Here is a 23,983-nt window from a genome sequence, read left to right on the forward strand (position 1 = left end):
AAACACTACCAAATATGGCATGTTCAAACATGATCTCATCCAACTCTTGTGACAGTCCTAGGGAGTGGAGGTAAGAGATGGAGAACCTAAGCCTGTTGAGGTTTAGTAACTTACCAAGCTCACTCAGACAGACAATCTTGGAGCTGGGACTCAGAAACAAATCTTCCAACTAAAAGTCCCAAGCTCCTGCCATGGCGCCACACTGTCTTTCACGACACAGCCATCTGAACATACAAATACTGCTCAACGGGAAGCTTCACAGAGGCTTTACTAAGTAAAATGCTTTACCATCTGATGTAATCTCTCCTTCTTCCATGCTCTCAGACATCACAGCCTCCTCCTCAGTGTCTTCTTCAAAAGATGAAAGGTCACTGGTGTGGACGGAGCTAACTGTGATGTCTGTAAGTCCATCCACATCAGAATCTATCAAAGAGAAATCTACAAGAAAATGAAACATAGAAAACAAATCGTCTTGTGGTAAGAACAAAAACAGCACCCGATTCCTAAATTACATTAACATTTTTCTGCTTTAACTGCTCAAAGAACTTCAACTTCAGAAATAATCTCTCACCATTAGTAACCAATATCAAATAAGGTAGAGCTGTTTTCAGAAAACAGAAAGGCAAGGTTAGCCTATAAAACTAATAAAACTGATAATTCATGATGTGAATGATATACAAAAAGCAAATATTATGTAACTGAAATATTCACTAATATTTTAAAGATCAGGATATACAATTAATTGGCTTAGAATAATGTATGTGAATAACTTATGAGTTAAATAATAAGGCTTAGAGTGTCTCTGTTCATTTGCATTGTCAACTGGCACATGAGAATGAAAGGAAATATACAAATGCTTAATGCTCATCTTTTAGCAAAGAGAATATGAGTTTTCAGGATTTTAAAACACAAGTAGCAAATATGTTTACAAAACTTTGAAGGCAAGTTTGATGTGCCCTCAACGGACACCCTTTGTTCTTTAAACTGCTGTAGGCTTTTCCAAGTTTTTACCTTCTTTTGTTCCTTCACCGGTTTTAGCTTTACTATTGGTTTTTTCCGAAGGAAGTTTTGAACATTCTACTTCTTTATCCTTTGCTTGTTTTTCATCTTTTACTCTTTGTACATCTTCGCTCCTTTTTGAGTGATCGGTTTTCTTTTCAGTCTTTTCCTTCTTCTCTTTCTTTCTTTCTGCCTTTTCATTGCTGTCTGGCTTCTTTTCAGCTTTATCTGCTGATTTGCTTTTTTGGTCACTGCTTTCTTGTTGAGCATCCTTATTGAGCAGAACTGAACTAGTGCTTTCTCTTGTGTGATTTTTCATTTCTTCAGCTGGACAAGGGGGATCACTAAGTTCTTCAGACCGAGGGGCAGCTTCCTGCCCTTCCCCTACAGAGTCGGGTGTAGATTTTTCTTTATCAGCTGTATCCTCTGAAGTCCTCTCTTTCTCAGCACTAGCGTCAGTGCTTGCCTGAGATGGGTTTTTTTTGGACATTCTCTCACTGGTCTTGGCATTCGACGACTCTGTTGAAGCCCTGGCAGCACTAGCTTCTTGGTTGAGAGACGTGATGGTTTCCAAGATGGACATGGCATCACTGGCCACGTTTGCACTGGGCCCGGGGACAGGGACACCTTGGAGGGAAAGACACGTTTTAGAACAAATTTGTGCAAAAGGTAAAGCCCTCTGTAGATTCAAGGCCACCTGCCACCGTCAGTTTTATGTGACATACACACATACATTTCAGGTACTGGTGCTGAGACTGAACACACTCTCAATTCTCTACCTCTGTAATACAGAATCTTAGGCACTATGCAAATGTGAGAACAGTCTAGTTCCCAGAAAAAGAATATGTTCTCTAATTATTGTAATTATTGCCTCTACTGAAACACACATACACCCATCCACTACATTATTAAAATAACTATTATTTAAAAAAAAAAAAAGAACTGTTATGCCAGTTTAAGAATCTGGGTAATAATAAAAATAACTACAGATGAATGGATAAGAAAGCTGTGGTACATATACACAATGGAGTATTACTCAGCCATTAAAAAGAATACATTTGAATCAGTTCTAATGAGGTGGATGAAACTGGAGCCTATTATACAGAATGAAGTCAGCCAGAAAGAAAAACACCAATACAGTATACTAACGCATATATATGGAATTTAGAAAGATGGTAATGATAACCCTGTATGGGAGACAGCAAAAGAGACACAGATGTATAGAACAGTCTTTTGGACTCTGTGGGAGAGGGAGAGGGTGGGATGATTTGGGAGAATGGCATTGAAACATGTATAATATCATATAAGAAATGAATTGCCAGTCCAGGTTCAATGCATGATACTGGATGCTTGGGGCTGGTGCACTGGGATGACCCAGAGGGATGGTATGGGGAGGGAGGTGGGAGGGGGGTTCAGGATGGGGAGCACATGTACACCCACGGCGGATTCATGTTGATGTATGGCAAAACCAATACAATATTGTAAAGTAATTAGCCTCCAATTAAAATAAATAAATTTAAATTAAAAAAAATAATAATTACCATTTCATGAGAGTGGCCAAAAAGAGAAATATTTTAACAAACTAAATACCCCTAACGTGGTGATCGGCACAAGAAGAAAAGCAACGGAACTGGCCAAGAATGAAAGCAAAGCACCTTGTGTGATGGTGGAAGAGTCTGGTTTCTCATCATCAGGGGCTGTGCTGCCACTCGTGTCCTCCTTATGATTGAGCGTGGCCAGAAACTCGTGCACAGCTTTCTCCACCTGAGGTCTGAATGTGTGGTTGATCTTTGGATCCACAACCTGAGAAATAATTCGGTCAATACCAGACTCCAACATTCCTGATCTGAAACACAGGATAATTTACAGAAAAGTGAAAAAACAAAAACGAAAATTAAGGTAGTATTAAACAGTCTCCTTTTAAGTAAAGCTGTATCAATTACATATATGTTCTTTAACTGCCTTCTCTCCATTCTCCTTGGATTACAAGAAGAGTACACAACAGAAAATGAGGTTCACACTACACTGGCATTTAACAAAGGTTACTGAAAAAAAAAATTACATGAAATATGTCACATCTCCACTGCGTCTAGTGGAGATACTAAAGCAGACAGAACAAAAGCAAAACAGAATGCCTTTAGGACGAGACAGAGCCCAGTGTCTAAAGGCCAGGCTTGTAGGTGACGCTTATCTTACCTCAATCCTGCCCACAGCAGACAGCAATAAATGACCACTAAAGCTGAATTCTAGGCACGAAATAAACCTATGGATTCTACAACTTTTTTTTTTTTTAAACGGAAAGATGTAAGTCTCTCATAAGTATTAGTGTGTCCACGAAAACTGAAGAATACACACCAAGTGTCATTTCCCCAAACTTACAAAAAAGAAAAAAAAAAAGGAAAACTTTGGAAGAACAAAAACAAAGCTTAAGACTTTTGGCCTTCTTATTATCTTCTTGCCTTAAAGACTGAAAGATTTATTCATTCAACAATTATGTTCCAAGTGTCCTATACACAACAGGCACCACACTAGCTACTGAGCCACTGCAAATCAGACCTGGTCTCTGTTCTGGTGGGGGTGAGAGACACAAAATACAACATGACAGCCGCTGGGACATACAATACACTATGAGAAAAGAATATTGTCATTATTAGTGATCCCTGAGATGACTTGCGAATGCTTTTCAAAGGAGAAGACATTTAACCTGAGTCCTGATTTCCAAAGAAGAGAAGGGAACAATGTGTTCAAAGAAATATCACACGTAAGAGAAGAGGAGCAAAAGGGCCAACAAAGCCTGAAACACGAAGAAAACCACAGAGGCCTCGGAACAAAATAGGAGGACATGCATTTATTTGAAGAATCGCACTTCAACCTTGTTTCTTTCTAACAGAGAAGCTGAGCGGTCACAGTTCCCTGGACAGTGTTGGGAGAGCGGGTTTGAGGCCTCCAGCTGTCCCTGCACAGGGCTGAGGTGTCTCTCTCTACTCCCTGCAGGGCTATGTCTGAGTGCCGTGCTGCCTGCAGTGGAGGATGGATGCAATTCGCCTTTCCCGACGCACCTCGCAGCCCTGGGATACTACAATTCCATTTATGTGGGCCATAGAGAAAAATGAGACACCATTGCACAAAGTAGGTAACCTGCTTTCTAAAGTTCTAAGATTATTAAAAAAAAAAAAAAGCGAATCCTCTGAACACCGTTATGTCTTAGAGGTGTCTTTAAAATGTAGCAGGTGGAAAAGAAGCAAGGACAAGCAATCTGAAAAATGTTCTAAGGTGCAAGCACAAAGGCACAAAATAAAACACACTTCAAGTGATTGCTTCAGTCTCTTTCCCTGATGCCTACGTTCTGGGCCTCCGTGTACTTATGTCCTTGCTCACTCAGAGGTCCACTCTGATCTCAGAAATGGAGGCCCACACTAACAACCACACTGTTCCTCGAGGGTTCATTTCAGTGACGTGTGGGTTCAGCCGGGGCTGCCTCATCAAAGGAGGGGAGAAGTCATAGCTCCAGGTTCAAGGGCAAAGCCAAAATGCCAGCAGCTGGCACTGTCTTGGTTAAAGCCACTTTCTTGTCTTCCTTTAAACACTGTACAGTTCAGGTCATCATTTCTGAGCTCCCTTGCATTTTAAGGTTCTGTTGTACAAATGAATGCATAAACAGAGTGAAACTTTTTTTAAACTATTGAGCTGGCAGATTGGTTACTGAACCATGCAAAATTGCAGATATTAAACTATCTTGTCTTATGAAAATGGCAACTGTAAACAGTTCAATCTGAGTCAATTGAGTATTTCTCAAAGTATATGCAAAAAAACCGATCTGAAATTGTATTTATAGGTGCAAATACGTTCCTATACCATTAGTAGTTGTTGTTGTTTAGTCATTAAATTGTGTCTGACTCTGTTGCAATCCCATGAACTACAGACGCCGGGCTCCTCTGTCCATGGGATTTCCTGGGCAGAATACTGAAGTGGGTTGCCATTTCCTTCTCAAGGGGATCTATCTTCCTGACCCAGGGATCAAACCCACATCTCCTGCACTGGCCGGTGAATTCTCACACTGAGCCGCCAGGGAGGCCCTATACCATTAGTTCAGTTCAGTTCAGTTCAGTCGCTCAGTCGTGTCCGACTCTGCGACCCCATGAACTGCAGCACGCCAGGCCTCCCTGTCCATCACCAACTTCCGGAGATCACCCAAACCCACGTCCATCGAGTCGGTGATGCCATCCAGCCATCTCCAGACACAACTAAAAGTTACCCTTCCTTTAGAGTAACTTAAAAATGTTATTTAAGAGACATAAATTTACTAATGTAATTTAAATGAAGGAACAGTTCAATTAAAAATAAGTAAAGTAGCTAGAAGAAAATGTACAGATGTCCCAGTAAGAGCAATGCCTACACTACCCAAGAGATGACAACTCGCCCGCTCTAGTGCATAGAGGAGGGTCCTCGTCACCCACAGGCAGACTGCCCTAGTGTTAACTGCCGACAGTCACAAGCACCCCCTACTGCAGTGCCCAGCAATCCCTCACCAAACAAGGTTCTGTGAAAACAACGTCATATGTTGGTACAACCATTTTAAGCGCTTGATTTTACATGGGCAAGATTGAGTTTAGCTCTTTAAAGAACAGAACAAACGACTGCTTCCCAGCTGTAGAGGTTTTGCTGTGCTAAGGAGTCAATTTCAAGAAATGTGCCTTCCATTCAGTCTCTTAACAAATGAAGAAAAAGACAGAATCTAAGACCCTCCCCTTTCCAAACACGCTTTTAAAACAATGTTATTCTTTGTGAAAAAGGAGGCAGCTATGCACACTGTTGCGGGCTGGTGCTCTGTAACTGTGGATAATGTCTGTAAGCCTCCTGCCACCACTACCCCCCACCCTTGGCCCCCGACTGACCCCTAGCGCCCTACCCCTTATTTTGGTTACTGTTCTCCTGAAGGGCTGGAAATGAGGAAGCCCCTAGGCCTGCTGCCCAACAGGAAAGGCCTTGACTTCTCCCCAGAAGCTATCAGATGCAGGCCTCTAATGGCGTCTTGTGATCTCACCTGGACTCTTTCACAGGTTCCTGAATATCTTTTAAAATGTAGACAACAAACCTACTGTCAAATTTCCCTCTTCCCTTCTCTTATTTACTAGGACACGCAGTCTGAGCCCCAGGTTCCTGGTTTCTAGGATTACCTGTGGCTAAATGGGTCTTTGAATCAGAGTGTAAAGTTTTATTTGTGGGGCTTCCTGTGGGTGAACTATCAAGGGAGCAATACACTAGGTAGGTTTGCAAGGTTCCTGAGAGACAAGAGGGAATTGAGGGGCAACAGCTATAAATTGTGCTTCCCTGGTGGCTCAGACGGTAAAGATCTGCCTGCAATGCAGGAGATGTGGGTTCGATCCCTGGGTTGGGAAGATCCCCTGGAGGAGGGCATGGCAACCCACTCCAGTATTCTTGCCTAGAGAATCCCCATGGACAGAGGAGCCTGGCGGGCTACAGTCCATGAGGTTGCAAAGAGTCAGACACGACTGAGGGACTAAGCACACAACTATAAATCACATTTGTTTAACTGTTTAAAAAGCCACATTTCGTCCCAGCAGATGAACCTGAACATAAATATTTCTCAAGGCAGGAAGAATAAAGCATTTTTAAAATAATGCAGTCAGCTTTTCTGGGGTGTGAGGCAGGGAAAGAGGGTTCAAGTCTTCTAACCCTGGTGAATACTTACATTCATGGACAATATTGTAAATCTGCTCTTTGGGGGAACAAATATGATCTTTTTAGGTCCATCTAAACATTCTGGCTTTTCTCACTCTCTTTGTGTTTGCCAAGAAAAGGACTCTGACAGGTCCAAATGACACCATTCCCTTTCTGGTTATATCATCACTGAAACCCACAGGCAAAATCACAGGAAAATTAAAAACAAAAACAAAACAAACACAAACCAGGAAAGTCCCTGGTGGTCCAGGGGTTAGGACTCAGCGCTTTCACTGCTAGAGCCAGGTTCAATCGCTGACAGGGTAACTAAGATCTTACAAGCCACACTCAGCCAGGAAAAAGAAAAAGAAAAAAAAGCAAGCAGTTGTATTAGAACATAGAAGACACTGTCTCAAATCAGGAGAAAATGTTTCAATTTCAGTCATCTTTAATGTCTTTATTTGTAAACCAGGAATAATAAAGCCTACTCTTTCAGGACCAAAAAAGTAACTGTAAATGTAACTGTATAGGACACCCTGACCAACCTGGCATTTGCCATCCATTCACATCAGATCTAGAGGGCTTTTTCTGAAGTCACATAGTCACTCCTTCACTATTTCCAAAGGTCTATAGGAACAATCAGACTGTCAAATTTATGAGGGAAATGTGAAGCGATTTAGAGTCCACTCTAAAATTACACTGTTTCATTGTATGAAGCAGCCACACAAGACCTGACAAAATTATCACAAGGTGAACAAACTTCTGCAAATGTCTCTGCTTTCAGGCAAGGCACACTGACATTCTCAAGCCTTCCTCGGAACTCTGCAGTTCTGAGACTTACTTGAGCACTTGCTGGCGAATGTTGTTTCTAAGCTGGTTCTTGTTGAGGTGGGGACTCCATGTATGAGTTGCTAAGTGGTTTGCAACAAAGTTGTCAACACGCTGTCTCAGATTCTGATAGGCAGGCTAGAGAGAAAGAAAAAGATATCAATGTTGAAAACCTCACTGTTACACAATATCAACACTAATATCCATAGTCTCAGGAATCTGAGTATCTTTAGCAGTGTTAACATTTCTCGCGGCATCAATGTGGCAACAAAGTTTCATAGTTTGACGACCTTGTATTATCCTTCTGCTTCAGGATAATACAAGACATTCAAAGACCACTGATCTAAAACAAAATGTTTACAGATGAATGCAGAGACAGATATAGCTAATTACAGACAAGAGACTAGAAGATGAGATACCAAGAAGTGTTACTGTTAGATGATTTGGAGTGAAGAAATGGAGAACAGCAGACAGGAAGTGAGCCTTCATTGAGAATAGGGCACCCCAGTTAGACCTTCAAAGTTTCACAACACAGCTGGGACAAGGAAAGGTGGGCTGCACAGGTACAGCGAGCAATGTAAGAGCAGGTGGATGAGAAAACACGGAGTCAGGAGAGTTAGGGAGCCCCCAAACCATCAAATGCAATTTTGTTGGAGGAGAGAAAACAAAAACAGACAAATGAGATTGGAAACATAACCTGGAACCAGGGTTTAGAAGAACTTGGGGACTCATATATGAAGCCTGGAATTATGCGAGAGAGAATGGGAACCCACAGCACATATGAGCAGCATGATATGTGATAGTTGACCTGATATTCCTACGGCGAGAGAGTAAATAGACTCAAGATATTTGCAGGAAAGCAGGCAATAACTAGAAGAATGAAAATCTGTACTGGAGTGGCAAAAATGGGCTGAAAGGCATGGATCCAAGAGAAACTGAGAAGGGACAATCGCTGGAACCAGGTGTTATTAGATATAAGGCACTGGTTCCTAACTGGAAGCAATTTTGCCTCCCCCCACCCCACCCCTACCCAGGTGACCGCTGGCAATGCCTGGAGACATCTCTGATTGTCATTGCTGAGGGGAGTTGCCAGTGGCATCCTACCACGCACAGGACAGTCCCCCCCAACAAAGGCCTATCCAGCCCAAGATGTCAGCTGTGCTAAAGCTGAGCACTACTGATACTTAAGAAGCAGGAGAGAGGACCCACGCTAACAGGCCATTTCTATGCTGCCTGGAAGGACTGTCTGACTGCACGCTTCCTTCCTACAAGCTGTCCCCACCACGTGTGCTCTTTACATCTTTTATGTGACTTTTAATGTAGATAAGTCGGAGTATTCCCGAATGATTTTAAGCAAAACTGTACAACTCTGATTCTGCTGTTTGCTCCCTAACCCCTCAAAGTTTACTCTTCAGTCACAAGTTCCCATGATTTCAATCGTGTACACCTACCACTCCTTTTCCCTGTCCATCTGGCAAATTCCTTGCCTTCAGGGCTCACCTAACCCGTAAAGCCGTCCTGACTCCCAAGGTAGACTTCCACGGCCCTTCGCCCATGCACCGACACGCTCATTCAAGTAATTCTTGTGTTGTACTGTATTTTAGGGAGGGGGGCATATTTATCTCCTTACTGAAGTGTAAGCCTTCTCTCACTCTTTTAGTCTTTGTCTTCACACTGCTAGGCAGATAAGCAAGTAAAAAACAGTTATCAGATGAGATGACTGGGTAACCATCTAGGTAATGGAGATGAGAAAGATTTTATCCCTCTGTGACACCCCTTTACCCCTTCCAATTACCAGAATTTTGCTAATACCTATGTTCTATCCTTTATATTCTATCCTCTATTCTATACCTATATTTAGCTGGGAACAATTAAAGGCAAAGGAGAAGGGGGTGGCAGAGGATGAGATGGTTAGATAGCATCACCGACTCAATGGACATGAATTTGAGCAAACTCTGGGAGATAGCGGAGGACAGGGAAGCCTGGCGAGCTGTAATCCAAGGGGTCGCAAAGAGTTGGACACAACTTAAGTGACTGAACAACAAATATTCCATCTGACCAAAACTAGTCTCATGATCATTTCTCATGTTCCTCTCCATTTATCCAAAATTCATATAAACAAAACTAATTTTCTCCCCAATGATTCTAAAACACAATTATTCTTCCCAATATTCCCAAACCTCAGAAACATTAGGCTCAAATGTCACAGTGTATTTAGCACTCTACTTGCTTATAAAACAACCTTCAACTTCAACTATAAAAGTTAAATTTCTTGGTTTCTAAGTTCTCGTTTAGGTAAAAAAGCCTAGTGACTGCGATAATATTTTGGGCTCCATTACTCTTCTGGGGAGAGCTATCTCCTTTTTCCAGTCCAGTTCAGTTCAGTTCAGTCGCTCAGTCGTGTCCGACTCTTTGCGACCCCATGAACTGCAGCTCGCCAGGCCTCCCTGTCCATCACCAACTCCCAGAGTTCACTCAAACTCACGTCCATCGAGTCGGTGATGCCATCCAGCCGTCTCATCCTCTGTCATCCCCTTTTCCTCCTGCCCCCAATCCCTCCCAGCATCAGAGTCTTTTCCAATAAGCTCCTGGCCAAAAGCCTTCACATCGTCAAGACTCCTTCTCTTCCACCCCTCACCCGAAACAGCAGCAAATCCCGCCGGCATTAGCCTCAGAATACAGCCAGAACCTGAGCACCTCCCATCCCCTCCACTGCTATCACCCCTGTCCAGAGCATCCTCTTTTCCTGCCCAGATTACAGCTGTACACTGGCCTGCATCTAGTCTACCCTTGCTGTCTGAAGTCTGTTTTCCACAGTGCAGCTCGTGCCGATCTTCTAAAGTTAGGGGGACCATGTCATTTACTGTCCAAACCACGTCACGACTGAAGTAAAGGGGGTACTGTTACTGACTCCACAAGGTCAAGCCATCTAAGATGGAAATCAGATCGCATCCTTCTTCTGCTCTAACACCTGCCAGTGGCTTCTCAGCTCCAGTGAGTGCCAAACTTACCAGGGCTCTGGCAGCTCTGTAAAGGGAGGGTGGCAGGGGGCTCCTACCTCAGTTTCTAGCCCTTCCTCCCTCAGCAGGCTCTGCCTTAGGCCTCCCGCTCTCGCTGTGCTCCCCAGCTGGCACGCTCAGCCCCCACCGTTGGAGAGCTCCTTCAGCGATGGCTCAAATGTCACTTCATTCGATCTTCCCTGAACAACTTAGGCAAAACACACCACCAACCCCTTCCACCCTCATCCTGCTTTCTCTCTCCCACAGAACCTCTCGCGAGTGAGATTTACTTTCTCTGATGGGCTTCGAGCTTCACAGCAGCAGGGACTTTCTGTTCACTGCTGTGTCCCCTGGTACCTAAAACAATGCCTGGTGTATAATAAGTTATTTGTTGGGTGAATAAACTTACATTATTTCTGTCTCTGATGTTTCTTTTAAATCTGAAAAGAAATAGATAATAATTATGGTGACCAGGAGCCATTTCCAGCCGAGAAAGTATCCAAAAGCCGGCCTTTACGACCTGGAGTGAAAGGGGCCACATTCACTTGGTCAGGGAGCACCCTGCTGAGTCCCAGGAGGGGGGTCTGCCTTGATTTTCCCTCCTCACGTGCCACTCGGTGCACAGGGGTCAGAATGGCTTTGAAACCTGGCTCCGGGGATCTGGAGACCACAGCAGAGGTCAGCATTAGCTGGATTTGGGGCTGCATGTTCATGTCAACCTGTGTGCTTGTCCTAGTTATCATTAGATTGTCAAACCAACGGTACTTCTTTCTTTCTCCCCAAGAAATGTTTTAGGACTCTACTTTGAGAGGCTCTGGCAGGAATATTACAGGCACAACAACAATATTCAGAGGGAATGTGGATGCAGAAAAAGTTGAGCCTTAAATACTATAGCTCCCCACCCCCCCACTGCTGGTGTATTTGAATTTTCATCTGCATACACAATGATGACACATGGATTTGTAGGTTTCTAAGGACAGCAAAGTGAAATCTCTACTTGCCAAATTAAAAAAAAAAAAAAAAGCTTTACTTTTTGACAGCTGGGTAACATTTACTTCCCCATGTCCTGTGGGGGGAAAAAAAAAGGATGGAAGGAAGGGAGAGGGAGGAAGAAAGTCAACTGGCATCATTTTCAAACAGGCAGTTGCGCATATTCCCTAAAATGAAGTGAGCAAACTACATACTACCTACATAAATAAATATCCCCAAGAAAACTGAATTTCATGTGGTTCAGAAACTCCAACACCCCCAAAAGGCACATTCTATTTCTGGTCTACAAGGTGGGCCAGAGTTTTTAAAAGGGATGTCCCCAGACTGTTGGAAAGGTTTCCCCAGAGGAGACAAGGGAATGGTGTGTGCTTCACCTCAAAGCCCTTTCCTCAAAGAAACAAGCTTCTCTAGAAGAGCTGAACATGTTATGTGAAAACCCTGAACCCACCGAAACTCTGAACTAATGAACCAAAACAGATCTAAATTTAAAAAAAGTTTTCCCCCAACTGTTTCCAACCAAAGCTTCCTGGAGCACTTGCTTCTAGACCTACTGGGTTTCCATCCATCTACCCGTTTTCTCTACTCAGCCTTTGCAGAACCACCCAAGTTGACCCTCTCCTGCTAACCCCTCTTCACTTTGACACTTGGTACATAGTCCTTTTCCCTTTCCAGCCCCGCTCTTTTTGTACAGGGAACCTTTCCCCATATACCCCTTACTCTTCGCAACTCACTCTTCTGCCCAGTCCTTCTTTCACTTCAGTGTCTGCCGTCACCTCTCCTCCGTCCTTTGCTCAGTTTCCTCTACCCCTCCCCTCTCATCTCTCCTCCCTTCTCACTTTAGAGACATTACTTGGCCTGAGCGATTAAATCAGAGTCCCTGGAGGAAACAAAAGCCCCATCTCCGTACCCCACCTTTCCATCGGCCAGCTCTGCGCCCCTCACCACATCGCAACGCTGCAAACAATTCGATTCATTACCATTTAGCGCTTTCTCCGAAGGACAAAGACCTGATCCTTACCAGCAATCTTCAAGAGAGACGGCAAAAATAACTTGGGACACAAAGTAAATCGGGGGGCGAAGGGCTGGAGGGGGGGGGCGGTGAGTGGAAATCATAGATGAAAGCGCCGTTAGCCTTAGTACAGACGAGTCTCCGAAAGGACAGCAACTCGGTGTGGCTCACCCCTATATTCCCAGCACCTAAGGAGTGCCTGGAACGTAGGAGATGCTTAACGCGAGTCTGTTAAACCAACGAAAGGCTGAGCGAATCAATGAACACAGCGAACCCCGCACAGCGCCGGGCACGAAGCGGTCCCTCAGAGAGGAAGCGGCTGCGCAGGGAACTCCGGGGTGGGGAGGCGGCGCGCTCCAGAGCAGCCCCGGGGCTGGGGACGCCGAGGCAGCCGCCGGCCCACCGACCGACGGCGGGCCACCGACGGCCTGCCCGGCAAGGCGGCAGCCCGCGGGGCCGTCCCCGGCCCCCGCCCGCCCGCAGCTCCCCCGCGCGCCCCGCACCTTGGTGTCCACGTCGGCCAGGCAGTCCCTGCGGAACTGGTCGAAGAGCCCCTGGCTCTTGAGGTGGTTCACGATCATGGCCACGAGCTGCGGGTCCCCGGCGCCGGCGCCCGCGCCCCCGGCCCCGCCCGCGCCCGGGCCAGTCCCTGGGCCAGGCGGCGGCGGCGGCGGCTGCGGCTGCGGCGGGGGAGGCGGCGGCGCGGGAGGGGGTGGCTGCGGCTGCGGGTTGGTGGCCATGGCGGCCTGGGCCCGGAGAGGAGCGCGGTGAGCCCCGGGCGGCGGCGCTCCTGGGAGGCGGCGGCTGCACCGGTCCCGCCGCTTGAGGGAAGCCAACGGGATGTTATTACGGAACCAGCGGATCCAGAGTGACCCCGGAAGTGAAAGGGAACTCCGGTGGGGGGAGGGGGAGGAAGGAGGAAGGAGGGGGAAAAAAAAAGCGGTGACAATGGCAACAGAGGCGCGCCTACGGCGGCCGCGAGGGGCCAGTTCCGGTCTTCGCTGAGTGCGGGCACCCTCGCGAGGCTGGGCTGCGTGGGAGTCGGCGGCCTGAAGCCCGGCGGCTCAGACGGCGAGCGGCGGGCGGCCGCCTGGGGCCTGGGTCTGGAGTCCTGGGCGGTCGGGCGTACGACTGGCGCCACGCCCCGGGGCCCGAGGGCCGACTGGGTGCCGGCACGCGGGGCTGGGCCGGCCGGGGCGGGGGAGCGAAACCTAGGACGGGTTCCAGGCGCGGTGGCGTTCAAGCCTGACACTCTTGTTCCTGTTTCCCAGAGCGGTTGAGATCCGTAGACATTCCCGTGCAAACGCGTGGGTAGAACTGCTTACTCTTAACTCCCCAGACCTCCTTGTTCTCAGCCTGTGACCTCCCAGCTGCCCGCCCCATCCCTTTTTTCCCTGGAGCATCCTCCGTTGGGTCTGGGGCCAAGAATCCGATCCCTCCAGCGCCTCCTTGCTACCCGGGAAGACAAACCCCCACCCCCACCCCACCAGGCTTTCAGCTCTCAGGGTGTTGCTTCTGATTAGTTTGATCATTTGGCAATGCTTATAAAGCACGCTCACTAGGTGCCAGGCGTGGCATTTGGTTTAGATGCATGAATTCACACAGTCTTCTGAACAGCGGTAAACTAGCTCTCAGTTCAGTTCAGTCGCTCAGTCGTGTCCGACTCTGCGACACCATGGGCCGCAACGCCAGGCCTCCCTGTCCATCATCAACTCCCGGAGTTTACTGAAACTCATGTCCATCAAGTCGGTGATGCCATCCAACCATCTCATCCACTGTCGTCCCCTTCTCCCGCCTTCAATCTTTCCCAGCATCAGGGTCTTTTCAAATGAGTCATTTCTTCTCATCAAAGTGAAAGTGAAGTTGCTCAGTCGAGCCGATTCTTTGCGACGCCATGGACTGTACCCTACCACGATCCTCCGTCTCTGGGATATTCCAGGCAAGAGTACTGGAGAGGGTTGCCATTTCCTTCTCATCAGGTGGCCAAAGTATTGGAGTTGCAGCTTCAGCATTAGTCCTTCCAATGAACACACAGGACTGATCTTTAGGATGGACTAGTTGCATCTCCTTGCAGTTCAAGGGACTCTCAAGAGTCTTCTCCAACACCAGAGTTCAAAAGCATCAATTCTTCAGCGCTCAGCTTTCTTTATAGTCCAATTCTCATATCCATACATGACTAGACTACTGGAAAAACCATAGCCTTGACGGACCTTTGTTGACAAAGTAGTGTCTCTGCTTTTTAATATGCTGTCTATGTTGGTCATAACTTTCCTTCCAAGGAGTAAGTGTCTTATAATTTCATGGCTGTAGGCACCATCTGCTGTGATTTTGGAGCCCCCCTACCCAAAATAAACTAGCTCTAAACTAGCACTAAACTGCTATCACTCATTTCCACATCAGGAGACTGAGATCCAAGAAAGATTAATAGTCCAAGGTTACATAGCAAACCAACTGATTCTGGACTGAGTCTTTTAATCTTTAAAATAGTTATTAGTATGTGATGGAGGGCAGAAGGAGAAAGGGATGACAGAGAATGAGATGGTTGGATGGCATCACCGACTCAATGGACATGGGTTTGGATGAACTCCGGGAGTTGGTGATGGACAGGGAGGCCTGGTGTGCTGCGGTTCATGGGGTTGCAAAGAGTCAGACAAGACTGAGCGACTGAACTGAAAGCAAAGTGAATATTGCACGTTTATAATTAGTTGATAAAATGTTAAAGTTATGGGAAAGTACATCTTTTGGTGAAATGGATATTGTTGCTTTTTAAAACCCATGAATCTATGGATGAATATGTCTTACTGCTAGAATGGGAAGGACTGAGCAACAGTTTTTTTCATATTTCTAGTTTCTGTAGCTGTGTGACCTGAGAAATTGAGTTCATGTAAACATGTACTGTACCTGGAAACAAAGTTTTATTATAGCGATATCACTCAGTTCTTGATCTCAAAAAATTAAATTTGATGATCTTTGCGATCTTTTTCAGTTAGACCCTGTTTCAATTTTGCTGAAAGTCAAGACTTGAAAACCACCCAACTTGCCAAAGGGTTACCTAGTCCTTATTTTTTCCATTTTTCAGTTTCTGGAAAATATACCATATAGGCTTTATCAAGACATCAGATGACAAGCAGTTAAAAAAGCAGCAAGCAGTTAAAGAAGAAAAACAAACGTGACATGAAGTGACTATGAATTAAGACATTAAAGAGTCGGACACGACTGAGTGACTGAACTGAAGAAATGAGATGTATGTGTCTTGTTTAGCCTGATAGTAGTCAAACTGGGAAATATCTAAACATGGCTCATTTGCATAAGCAGTTCTGGATAAAATGCCTTTTTTTTTTGGTTACAGGTGGTTCAGTTTTGTTTTTGTCAGAACTTTGCAGCTAATGAAACAGCTCATTAAAGTTGAAACTGTCAAATGTAGGAAATATTTGTTATTATAACCTAATCAACAGCTGTTTTCATCATCAGACTAGCCAAATAAGCCCCACTGGATTTACTTTCTGTCAGAAACAGTTTGACTTCATTGTTTCAATTCAAATAAAGTGTTCATTTTGAGGAGTATAATGAAGATTTGTTGTTTAATGGCTAAGTCTGTCTGACTCTTGTGACCCCATGGACTGTAGTCAGCCAGTCTCCTCTGTCCATGGGATTCTCCAGGCAAGAATACTGGGTGGGGGGGGGGGGGGGGCGGTTTGCCATTCTCTTCTCCAGGAGACCTTCCTGACCCAGGGATCAAACCCATATCTCCTGCTGAGCAGGCAGATTCTTTACCCCTGAGCTACCAGGGAAGCCCATACAAAGTGTAGAAAATCCTAAATATCCTAAAACATAATAAAGTGAGAATTAACTATAGTTTAAATAGATAATTCACACTTAGTCTTATAAAATGTATGTTAGCTATCTTATTGAGTAACTCACACTTAATCTTAAAGAAATAACAATATTTGTATCCATGTATTTGTTACACTGGGTACATACATACCGGATACAGCGTAACTTTGAATAATTTTTTAGCCTTGGAAAACATTCTAGTTACATTGGAAAGAATCAGGATCACTGACTGCACTGCCTTAGCTGTTCCAGCCTGCTCTTCTTTCCACCTGAAGACAGGTCCTAGGGATGAGTACTGTGAATACAGGAAGTGGAAGTGGGGTGACATGTAAATCTTTAAAAAAAAAAAAGAAAAAAAGCTGTTTTAAGTGATCATCATTTCTTACCAATGGCCTTGTTGTTTTGTTCTCTACTCTTACAGTTTCTTTAGAAACAGTAATATAATTTTTGATAATAGTGGGAGTGTATGACCTCTTGGCAAGGTCTTCAGAATAATTTGCCATTGGTCTCCTACCCCACTGTATGTATGTCTGAATTCAGAGTATCTCAACTAGAATCAAATACTTTATCCCTGAGTATGACTGAGCTTTCATTTGGTTTCCCATGTCTGATGCTCAGGTGACAGTTAAACAGATTTTGCAAACACTTTGGGAAAGAGAGGAACCATGGTGGGTTATTGGGCAGTCCTTTGTATCCTTGGGCACCAGATGGTTGCCAACTATCCAACTCCTGTGGTTTCTTCTCTTTTTTACAGTTCAGCAGGCCCTGCTACACACTCCTACCCAATCCCCCAAACCCTGTTTCTAGGGGCTAATCCTGTGAAAGTCAGCCATCGCTCACAGTGGTGATCTCCTAACCCCGTGGAGTCTACCTACTCACTCGGCAAAGTGGCTGGTTCTCTTGCCCTCATATCCCCAGGCCCCACTCCCAACTAGGCCTCAGGTCTAGCCTTCCATGATCAAAAGGCCAGTGAATATCATTTCCTAAATGACTTTCCATCAGCTCAAAGTTCAGTTGAAATCTTGAAAGTCTGAGAACTTTCACCTGATCTGGGATGAGCCTCCCAGTGCCATGGGACAAACAATGGTCATGAAACGTCTCTCAAATATTGATCAAATTTCGGGCCATGGAGAGGGACTGTGAAACGGACTATTTCCTGCCGTGTCAGTAAACAAGGGTGTCACAGTTGTTAGTGACTGCAGCCCTCCAGTGTGGGCCCTAAGGGAATTCAGGAAAGACAAGAATACCTGCTATGTAACAGTTACCACACTGTAGCCGCTCCCTATGGTGAGCCCCGAGGTAAGGAGACTCAGGATGTGAAGACAAGATACTGGTCCCAGATAGGTGAGGTACGCATGAAAGGAATGATTCCAGTGATCCCAGACTCTTGCATCTACACGTACAAGGAAAAGCATGAAATTCCTTAAGTTGAGATACCTGGTTTTCCTTAATTAATAAGAATATTTTGATGTTCAGACTACCTGCCCCTTATTGCAAACCTCCACATAAGCTATCTCCTCCCCCTACCTCCTCGGAACAGTTCCCTCAGGGTCACTTGAGATGCTATCTCCCGGGCTTGAAGTCCTAAAAATTCCCACAAAATAAGACATAACTCTCAACTTCTAGGTTGTGACTAGTTTTTAAGGCAACACCTTTTTCAATGATAACAAAACACATTTTAAGGTGGGATTCAAAACACTCCCATTGATGGCTTTTGTAAGAGGAAGTGAAGAGGATAATATGAGTCATTAATATTTGTCTTTCCAGAGTGAACCCTGTGGTCACAGCTAATCTCCTATTTCTGTGCAGTATATAATACTCAGGAAAGATGGAGTGACATTAATAGTTGGGAAGAACATTATAAAGTGTTAATTTGAGGGGAGAATTGCTTTTTTTTTTTTTTTTCCTGAAAGAATTTGAAGGGATTGTCATGACTTGTGAAACAGGAGGGAAGGAGGCAGGGCACACCCTTTCAAAGAATGATATAGCCATAGGACTTGAAAAATCTTGGTTAGAGGGAATTCTCTTGTCCAGCAGTTAAGAATCGATACTGCGATGAAGGGGGCACATTGATCCCTGGTCAGGGAACTGAGATCCCACATACTGGGGAACAGCTGGGTGCCTGTGCCACAGCTGGAGCGTCCATGTGCCTGCAATGAAAGATTGAGCATGATGCAGTGAGGATCCTGTGCGCTGCAACTAAGACTTGATCAAGCAAAAAAAAAAAAAAAAAATTGGTTAGAACCAATCAGGTCCAGGATGGTGGACCTTCCAGTGGACCATGAACCAAATCAAATGCCCCTTGTAATACATTGACAGAAGCTAAGCGACACACCCACCAGGACCAGGATGGTTCTGAGACGAACAATAAAATGCCCCAAAGTGGGTGGTGGCCCAATCTTTGCCTATTCCTCCAAATAATTGGAATAACCCACTCATTAGCCTATGAAATCACCTAGCCTGTAAAAACTAACCACACCATATTTTGAGGCTGCTCTTACCTTCTGAGATGGCCCACGCTTTGTTTGTGAATTTGTATGTGTGTGTGTATATCTGTGCTCAGTCCTTTCTGACTCTTTGCGACCCAGTGGTCCAGGCTCCTCTGTCCATGAAATCTTCCAGGCAAGAATACTGGAGTGGGTTGCCATTTCCTCCTCCAGGGGGTCTCCCTGACGTAGGGATTGAACTCGCGTCCCCTGTGTCTTCTGCCTCTGACAGGTGGACTCTTTACCACTCACACCACCTGGGAAGTCTGTGGAGTGTGTGTCTCTCTAAATAAACCCACTTCTTACCTATCACTTTCTCTTGACTGATTCCTCTGCAACAAGACATCAGGAGCCTCACATTCACCAGGAACATTTGGAAGTGAGAGTAGCACAAGGGGATGGCAAGGTGGCGAGGAGGAAGGACAGTTGGGGACATTATTCTGCAGAGGTTGGAAACCCCCTCATTCCCTGCCAGGCTAGGAGTGGCCAGGAGCACCTGGATGAGCTGCAGGACTAAAGAGGACAACTGAGTTCTAGTAGGTGGGAAGACAGGAGATGGGTTTGGGACAGCAAGATAGCAATGACAACAGAGAATGAGGACTGGACTTTGGAGCAGGAAACCCAGAGGAGCAGAAAATTCATGATTTGGGGGTAGGGTGTGAGTGATTTGGGGAAAGAGTGGGAGAGAAGTTTTCTGGTGAAATGGGACATACCGATCACCTTAGTTATTCATACTTGGTGTGGGAGAGTCCTGTATGAATCATCAGGAAGCTTAGCAGTGGCTCTCAAACTTTCAGTTCAGTTGCTCAGTCATGTCCAACTCTTTGGACTGCAGCATGCCAGGCCTCCTGTCCATCACCAACTCCTGGAGCTTACTAAAACTCATGTCCGTCAAGTCGGTATGCCATCCAACCATCTCATCCTCTGTCGTCCCCTTCTCCTGCCTTCAATCTTTCCTATCATCAGGCTCTTTTCAAACGAGTCAGTTCTTCACATCAGGTGGCCAAAGTATTGAAGTTTCAGCCTCAGCATCAGTCCTTCCAATGAACATTCAAGATTGATTTCCTTCAGGACTGACTGTTTTGATCTCCTAGCAGTTCAACGGACTCTCAAGAATTTTTTCCAACACAACAGTCCAAACTTTAGTGAGCATTAATGACTCTCCGGGAGGACTTTTAAAACTGCTGCCCCCACCCTCAGAATCTCACTTTTGATAGGTGTAAGCCAGGGCCTGTTGTTCAGTTGCTAAGTCATGTCCCCATTGCAGCACAACAGGCTCCCCTGTCCTTCACTCTCTCTTGGAGTTTGCTCAAATGCATGTCCATTGAGTTGGTGATGCCATCCAACCATCTTACCCTCTGCTGCCCCCTTCTTTTTTTTGCCTTCAATCTTTGCCAGCATCAGGGTCTTTTCCAATGAGTCGGCTCTTCGCATCAGGCGGTCAAAGTATTGGAGCTTCAGCTTCAGCAACAGTGCTTGCAGTGAATATTCAGTGTTGATTTCCTTAAAGATTGACTGGTTTGATCTCTTCAAGAGTTAACAAGTGCCCGTGGATCACCATTTGAAAAACAGGGGACTAGACTATGTCTCACATAGGCCTTTATCTGTGTTACCTGCTTTTAGAAATAAAGTTTTACTTAAACCCCATCCAGTTTGCTTTTTCCTCCCATTGTCTGCGTCTGCTTTTGCTGCAAGGCCAGGGCTGAGGCAACGACTGCATGGCTTGCAGCACTGAGAAGATTTACCATCTGGCCTTTTATAAAAAAGGTTTGTCAATTCCTGGAATAAAAGGAGGCAGCGAAGTTGTGATTGTGACCCTTCAGAGTTGGGAAGCCTGTATTCAAGAACTTCTGCCTGTCACTAGATAACAAGTTGCTTCTCTGAACAATGAAGATAATGTCTAGTTCACAGGGCTGTTGTACGGCCAAGCCAACTCACACAAATGACAATGTGACGTATATCATTTTGTCACAGGACAGTTTGTCATATGCTGCCCAGATGAAATGGATTGTTAAGAATGAGTGGAGAGACTTCCCTGGTGGGCCAGTGGCTAAAACTCTGTGCTCCTAATGCAGGGGGCCCGGGTTCCATCTTTGGCCAGGGGACTAGATCCCATGTGCTGCAACTAAGATCCAGCGCAGCCAATGAGATACTAAATAAATAAATAAAAAGAGCAGGTGGGATTTGGACAAAGAGAGGGGAGATTCTGCATGCTGAGGAAGGAGCACGTTAAAGAAAAGTGTCCAAGTTTGCCTTTATTATATGGTACTCGGTGCACAAGATGTGCTCACTAAATGCTCATTGAGTTAGTATCATATATTTATTTCATTTTTGTCGGAAATATTCTGTGACGTAGCCCAGCCAGTCAGTGCTCCGTTGTGTCTGACTCTTTGAGACCCTGCGGACTGTAGCCTGCCAGACTCCTCTGTCCATGGGGGTTTTCCAGGCAAGAATACTGCAGTGGGATCTTTTCGACCCAGGGATTGAATCTGTGTCTTCTGGGTCTCCTATATTGAAAGGTGGATTCTTTACTGCTGAGCCACCAGGGATGGAGCCCATCAATTATCTGAACTGTCTGTGAATGTACAGGCAGATTTGCTACAGCATGAAGAAACTGCTCCTAGCTTTGGGGGAGGAGGTATGGTAGGAATGTGTACGCGCGGGCTCAGTTGCTCAAGGACTGTGGCCTACCAGGCTCCTCTGTCCTTGGGATTCTCCAGGCAAGAGTGCTGGAGTGGGTTGCCATTTTCTTCTCCATGGCTGGTATACTTAGACAAAATTCTAAAATACAAATTTTCTCATCAAGGTTTGGGAAACTCTGAAGGCCATTTGTAGCCCCCTTATGTGATTGGAGAAGGAAATGGCAACCCACTCCAATATTCGTGCCTGGAGAATCCCATGGACGGAGGAGCCTGGTGGGCTATAGTCCATGGGGTTGCAAAGAGTCGGACACGACTGAGTGACTTCACTTTCACTTTATGTGATTGTTGACCTTTTTGTCCCATTTTTATTCCATGTTTTCTAGTTTTAATGTGTTTTTGTTTTCAGAAGGTAACATTACTTTTTATGCAGGTAACATTACTTTTTTCATATTTCTTTGCTTTCAAGATTTACATCTAGCAGCTATAGCAACAAAATATATAAAAAAGTAAGATTTATTATGAAGTTAAGAAGCCGTTGTCTATTAAAGTTACTGAATTGCTAGCTGTTTTGACAGCTGAAATGGCAGTTTATCAAATGGCTTGAAATAAAAGGTACTCCTTTACATGCTTATGAAAATGGAAAGGAATTTTGCATTTAGAAGAGTTAGTCTTCAATATTACTGTTTTAATTTTAAAAATAGCCTTAAGGGGTTTGAGTGTGCATTTCATGAATATTCTAAATAATAGTTGGCACCCTGAAAACTGAAAGTTACACCTCCTGGAATGAAATTAGAAAAAAGTAGAAATGAAATAAGATCTGTGGAAACGATGTAATATTATCTGAATCACCTAATTCCAATCCTGGTCTTCTGGGTAGAAATTCTGAGAGGAATGAGAAAACAGTGATTATAACCAAGAAATTGTATACCTAAGTGATGAAAGCATTCTATCTCTGAATGAAGAATCTTTTCAGAGGGGAAATGGCTGGAATGTCATCTATGAAAGCAATGGATCCAGTGTCTGGAACTGACCTTGTTTCTACAGAAAGCATGCATTTGCTAAAGGGCACTCGCCACTGAGATCATCTAATTCATTCCTCTCTGACTCTGTGATCATTAGACAAGCTTTGAGTCAAATCTGGCTTTATTTTTAACTTTGCCTCTAGGAAGAAAAATTGCTGATCAGCAAATATAGTAAGCTCTTCACTTGGCGCTAATAACACTCCCCAGGAATGGTTTTTTAAAAATTTATTTTTAATTGGAAGATAATTGCTTTAAATGCTGTGTTGGTTTCTGCCATACAACAAGATGATTCAACCATAAGTATACACATATTCCCTCCCTCTTGAACCTCCCTCTTAGCTGCCCCATCCCACCTCTCGGTTGTCACAGAGTGTGAGTTTGAGCTCCTTGTGTTATATAAAACAGTAGCTGTCTATTTCACACACAGTAATGTTCCAGTTCTACTCTCTCAATTCGTCCCACCCTCTCCTTCCCCTGCTGTGTCCACAAGTCTGTTCTGTATGTCTCTGTCTCTCTTCCTGCTCTGTAAACAAGGTTTATCAGTACCATCTTTCTAGATTCCATATATATGTGTTAATATACGCATTTTTCTCTTTCTGACTTACTTCACTCTGAACAGGCTCTAGGCTCATCCAACTCAGTTCAGCTGACTCATATCTGTCCCTTTCTTTGGCTGAGTAATATTCCATTGTATATGTGTACCACAACTTCTTTATCCATTCATCTGTTGATCCATGAATGACTTTTATGCATAAAGCTCTAAGAGCTTGATTAGTGGAGAAACTATGTGGGATTCAGGTCCCTTCTTCGTGTACTGATAGCCACCTTCTGACCCTGCAGGACAGAAGACAGGACCCCACACTGTGGTGAACAAATTGAGGTGTTGCTGAGGAACCGTTCCAGATGTGTCTGTCTCAGGTAACCTCAAATTTTCTTGGCTACATTTTAAGTTCACACAATCAAACATCATCATCTATAAAATCAATTAGAATGTCACCTTGCACAATGTGTGAGCCACAAGAAGACAGCGATGCTTGCTCAGGCCAATATATGTGATGAAGGGAGAAAGTTTCTGGTAGGGGTGTCACCATGGATATCAGGATCGGGAAATCAGTTTCTGAAAATATCTAACTATCTAAAGACCTGTTCCACCAGTTTTCTCGGCGCAGAGTGTCTCACTCTCCACGCTGAGCTCCCTTCAGGGTGTGTCGAAGGCCAACAGCTGCAGCAGAACAGAGCTCGATCTCTGGAAGAGGCAGATGGCAAATGCCCTTGGCAAGTGCCAATTTGTAGTTGACTAGACCTATGCCTGGGGTTTTGGAAGTCTCCTTCTCTGGTGGCCGCATCATAAGCAGATGTCTGGAGCCGCCAACCACCAGGCCCTCTGCCGTATGGATGGAGCCTGTCTGCAGAAGAAGAAGAAAAAAACAAATCTGACAATCTGCAGAGCAAAGCATGGGTAAGAGATGCTCTGTCCTCCTGAAAGGGAAAG

The 23,983-nt window shown here is 44.9% G+C and overlaps 1 protein-coding gene and 1 long non-coding RNA gene across 3 annotated transcripts in view; one reads left to right on the top strand and one right to left on the bottom strand.

The window, feature by feature from the left end:
- The window catches only part of BOD1L1 (biorientation of chromosomes in cell division 1 like 1), a 54,507-nt gene extending 41,155 nt beyond the window's left edge, over window positions 1-13,352 (bottom strand). For both annotated transcript variants that reach the window (XM_027971185.3, XM_060417681.1), the window contains exons 1-5: window positions 13,011-13,352; window positions 7,523-7,647; window positions 2,655-2,845; window positions 1,012-1,626; window positions 289-438 (exon numbers count right to left, since the gene is read on the bottom strand). In XM_027971185.3, coding sequence (XP_027826986.2) covers window positions 289-438; window positions 1,012-1,626; window positions 2,655-2,845; window positions 7,523-7,647; window positions 13,011-13,247 — 1,318 coding nt within the window. In that variant the 5' untranslated portion in view covers window positions 13,248-13,352. The remainder of the gene's footprint in view (window positions 1-288; window positions 439-1,011; window positions 1,627-2,654; window positions 2,846-7,522; window positions 7,648-13,010) is intronic.
- A 142-nt stretch (window positions 13,353-13,494) lies between these two features.
- LOC121819849 (uncharacterized) lies at window positions 13,495-16,074 on the top strand. The gene is made up of 2 exons (XR_009601172.1): window positions 13,495-13,814; window positions 15,494-16,074. It is a non-coding gene; the product is annotated as an uncharacterized LOC121819849 (long non-coding RNA).
- Window positions 16,075-23,983: the final 7,909 nt, after the last annotated feature.

This window comes from Ovis aries, chromosome 6 (assembly GCF_016772045.2).
Source record: "Ovis aries strain OAR_USU_Benz2616 breed Rambouillet chromosome 6, ARS-UI_Ramb_v3.0, whole genome shotgun sequence".
NCBI lineage: Eukaryota > Metazoa > Chordata > Mammalia > Artiodactyla > Bovidae > Ovis > Ovis aries.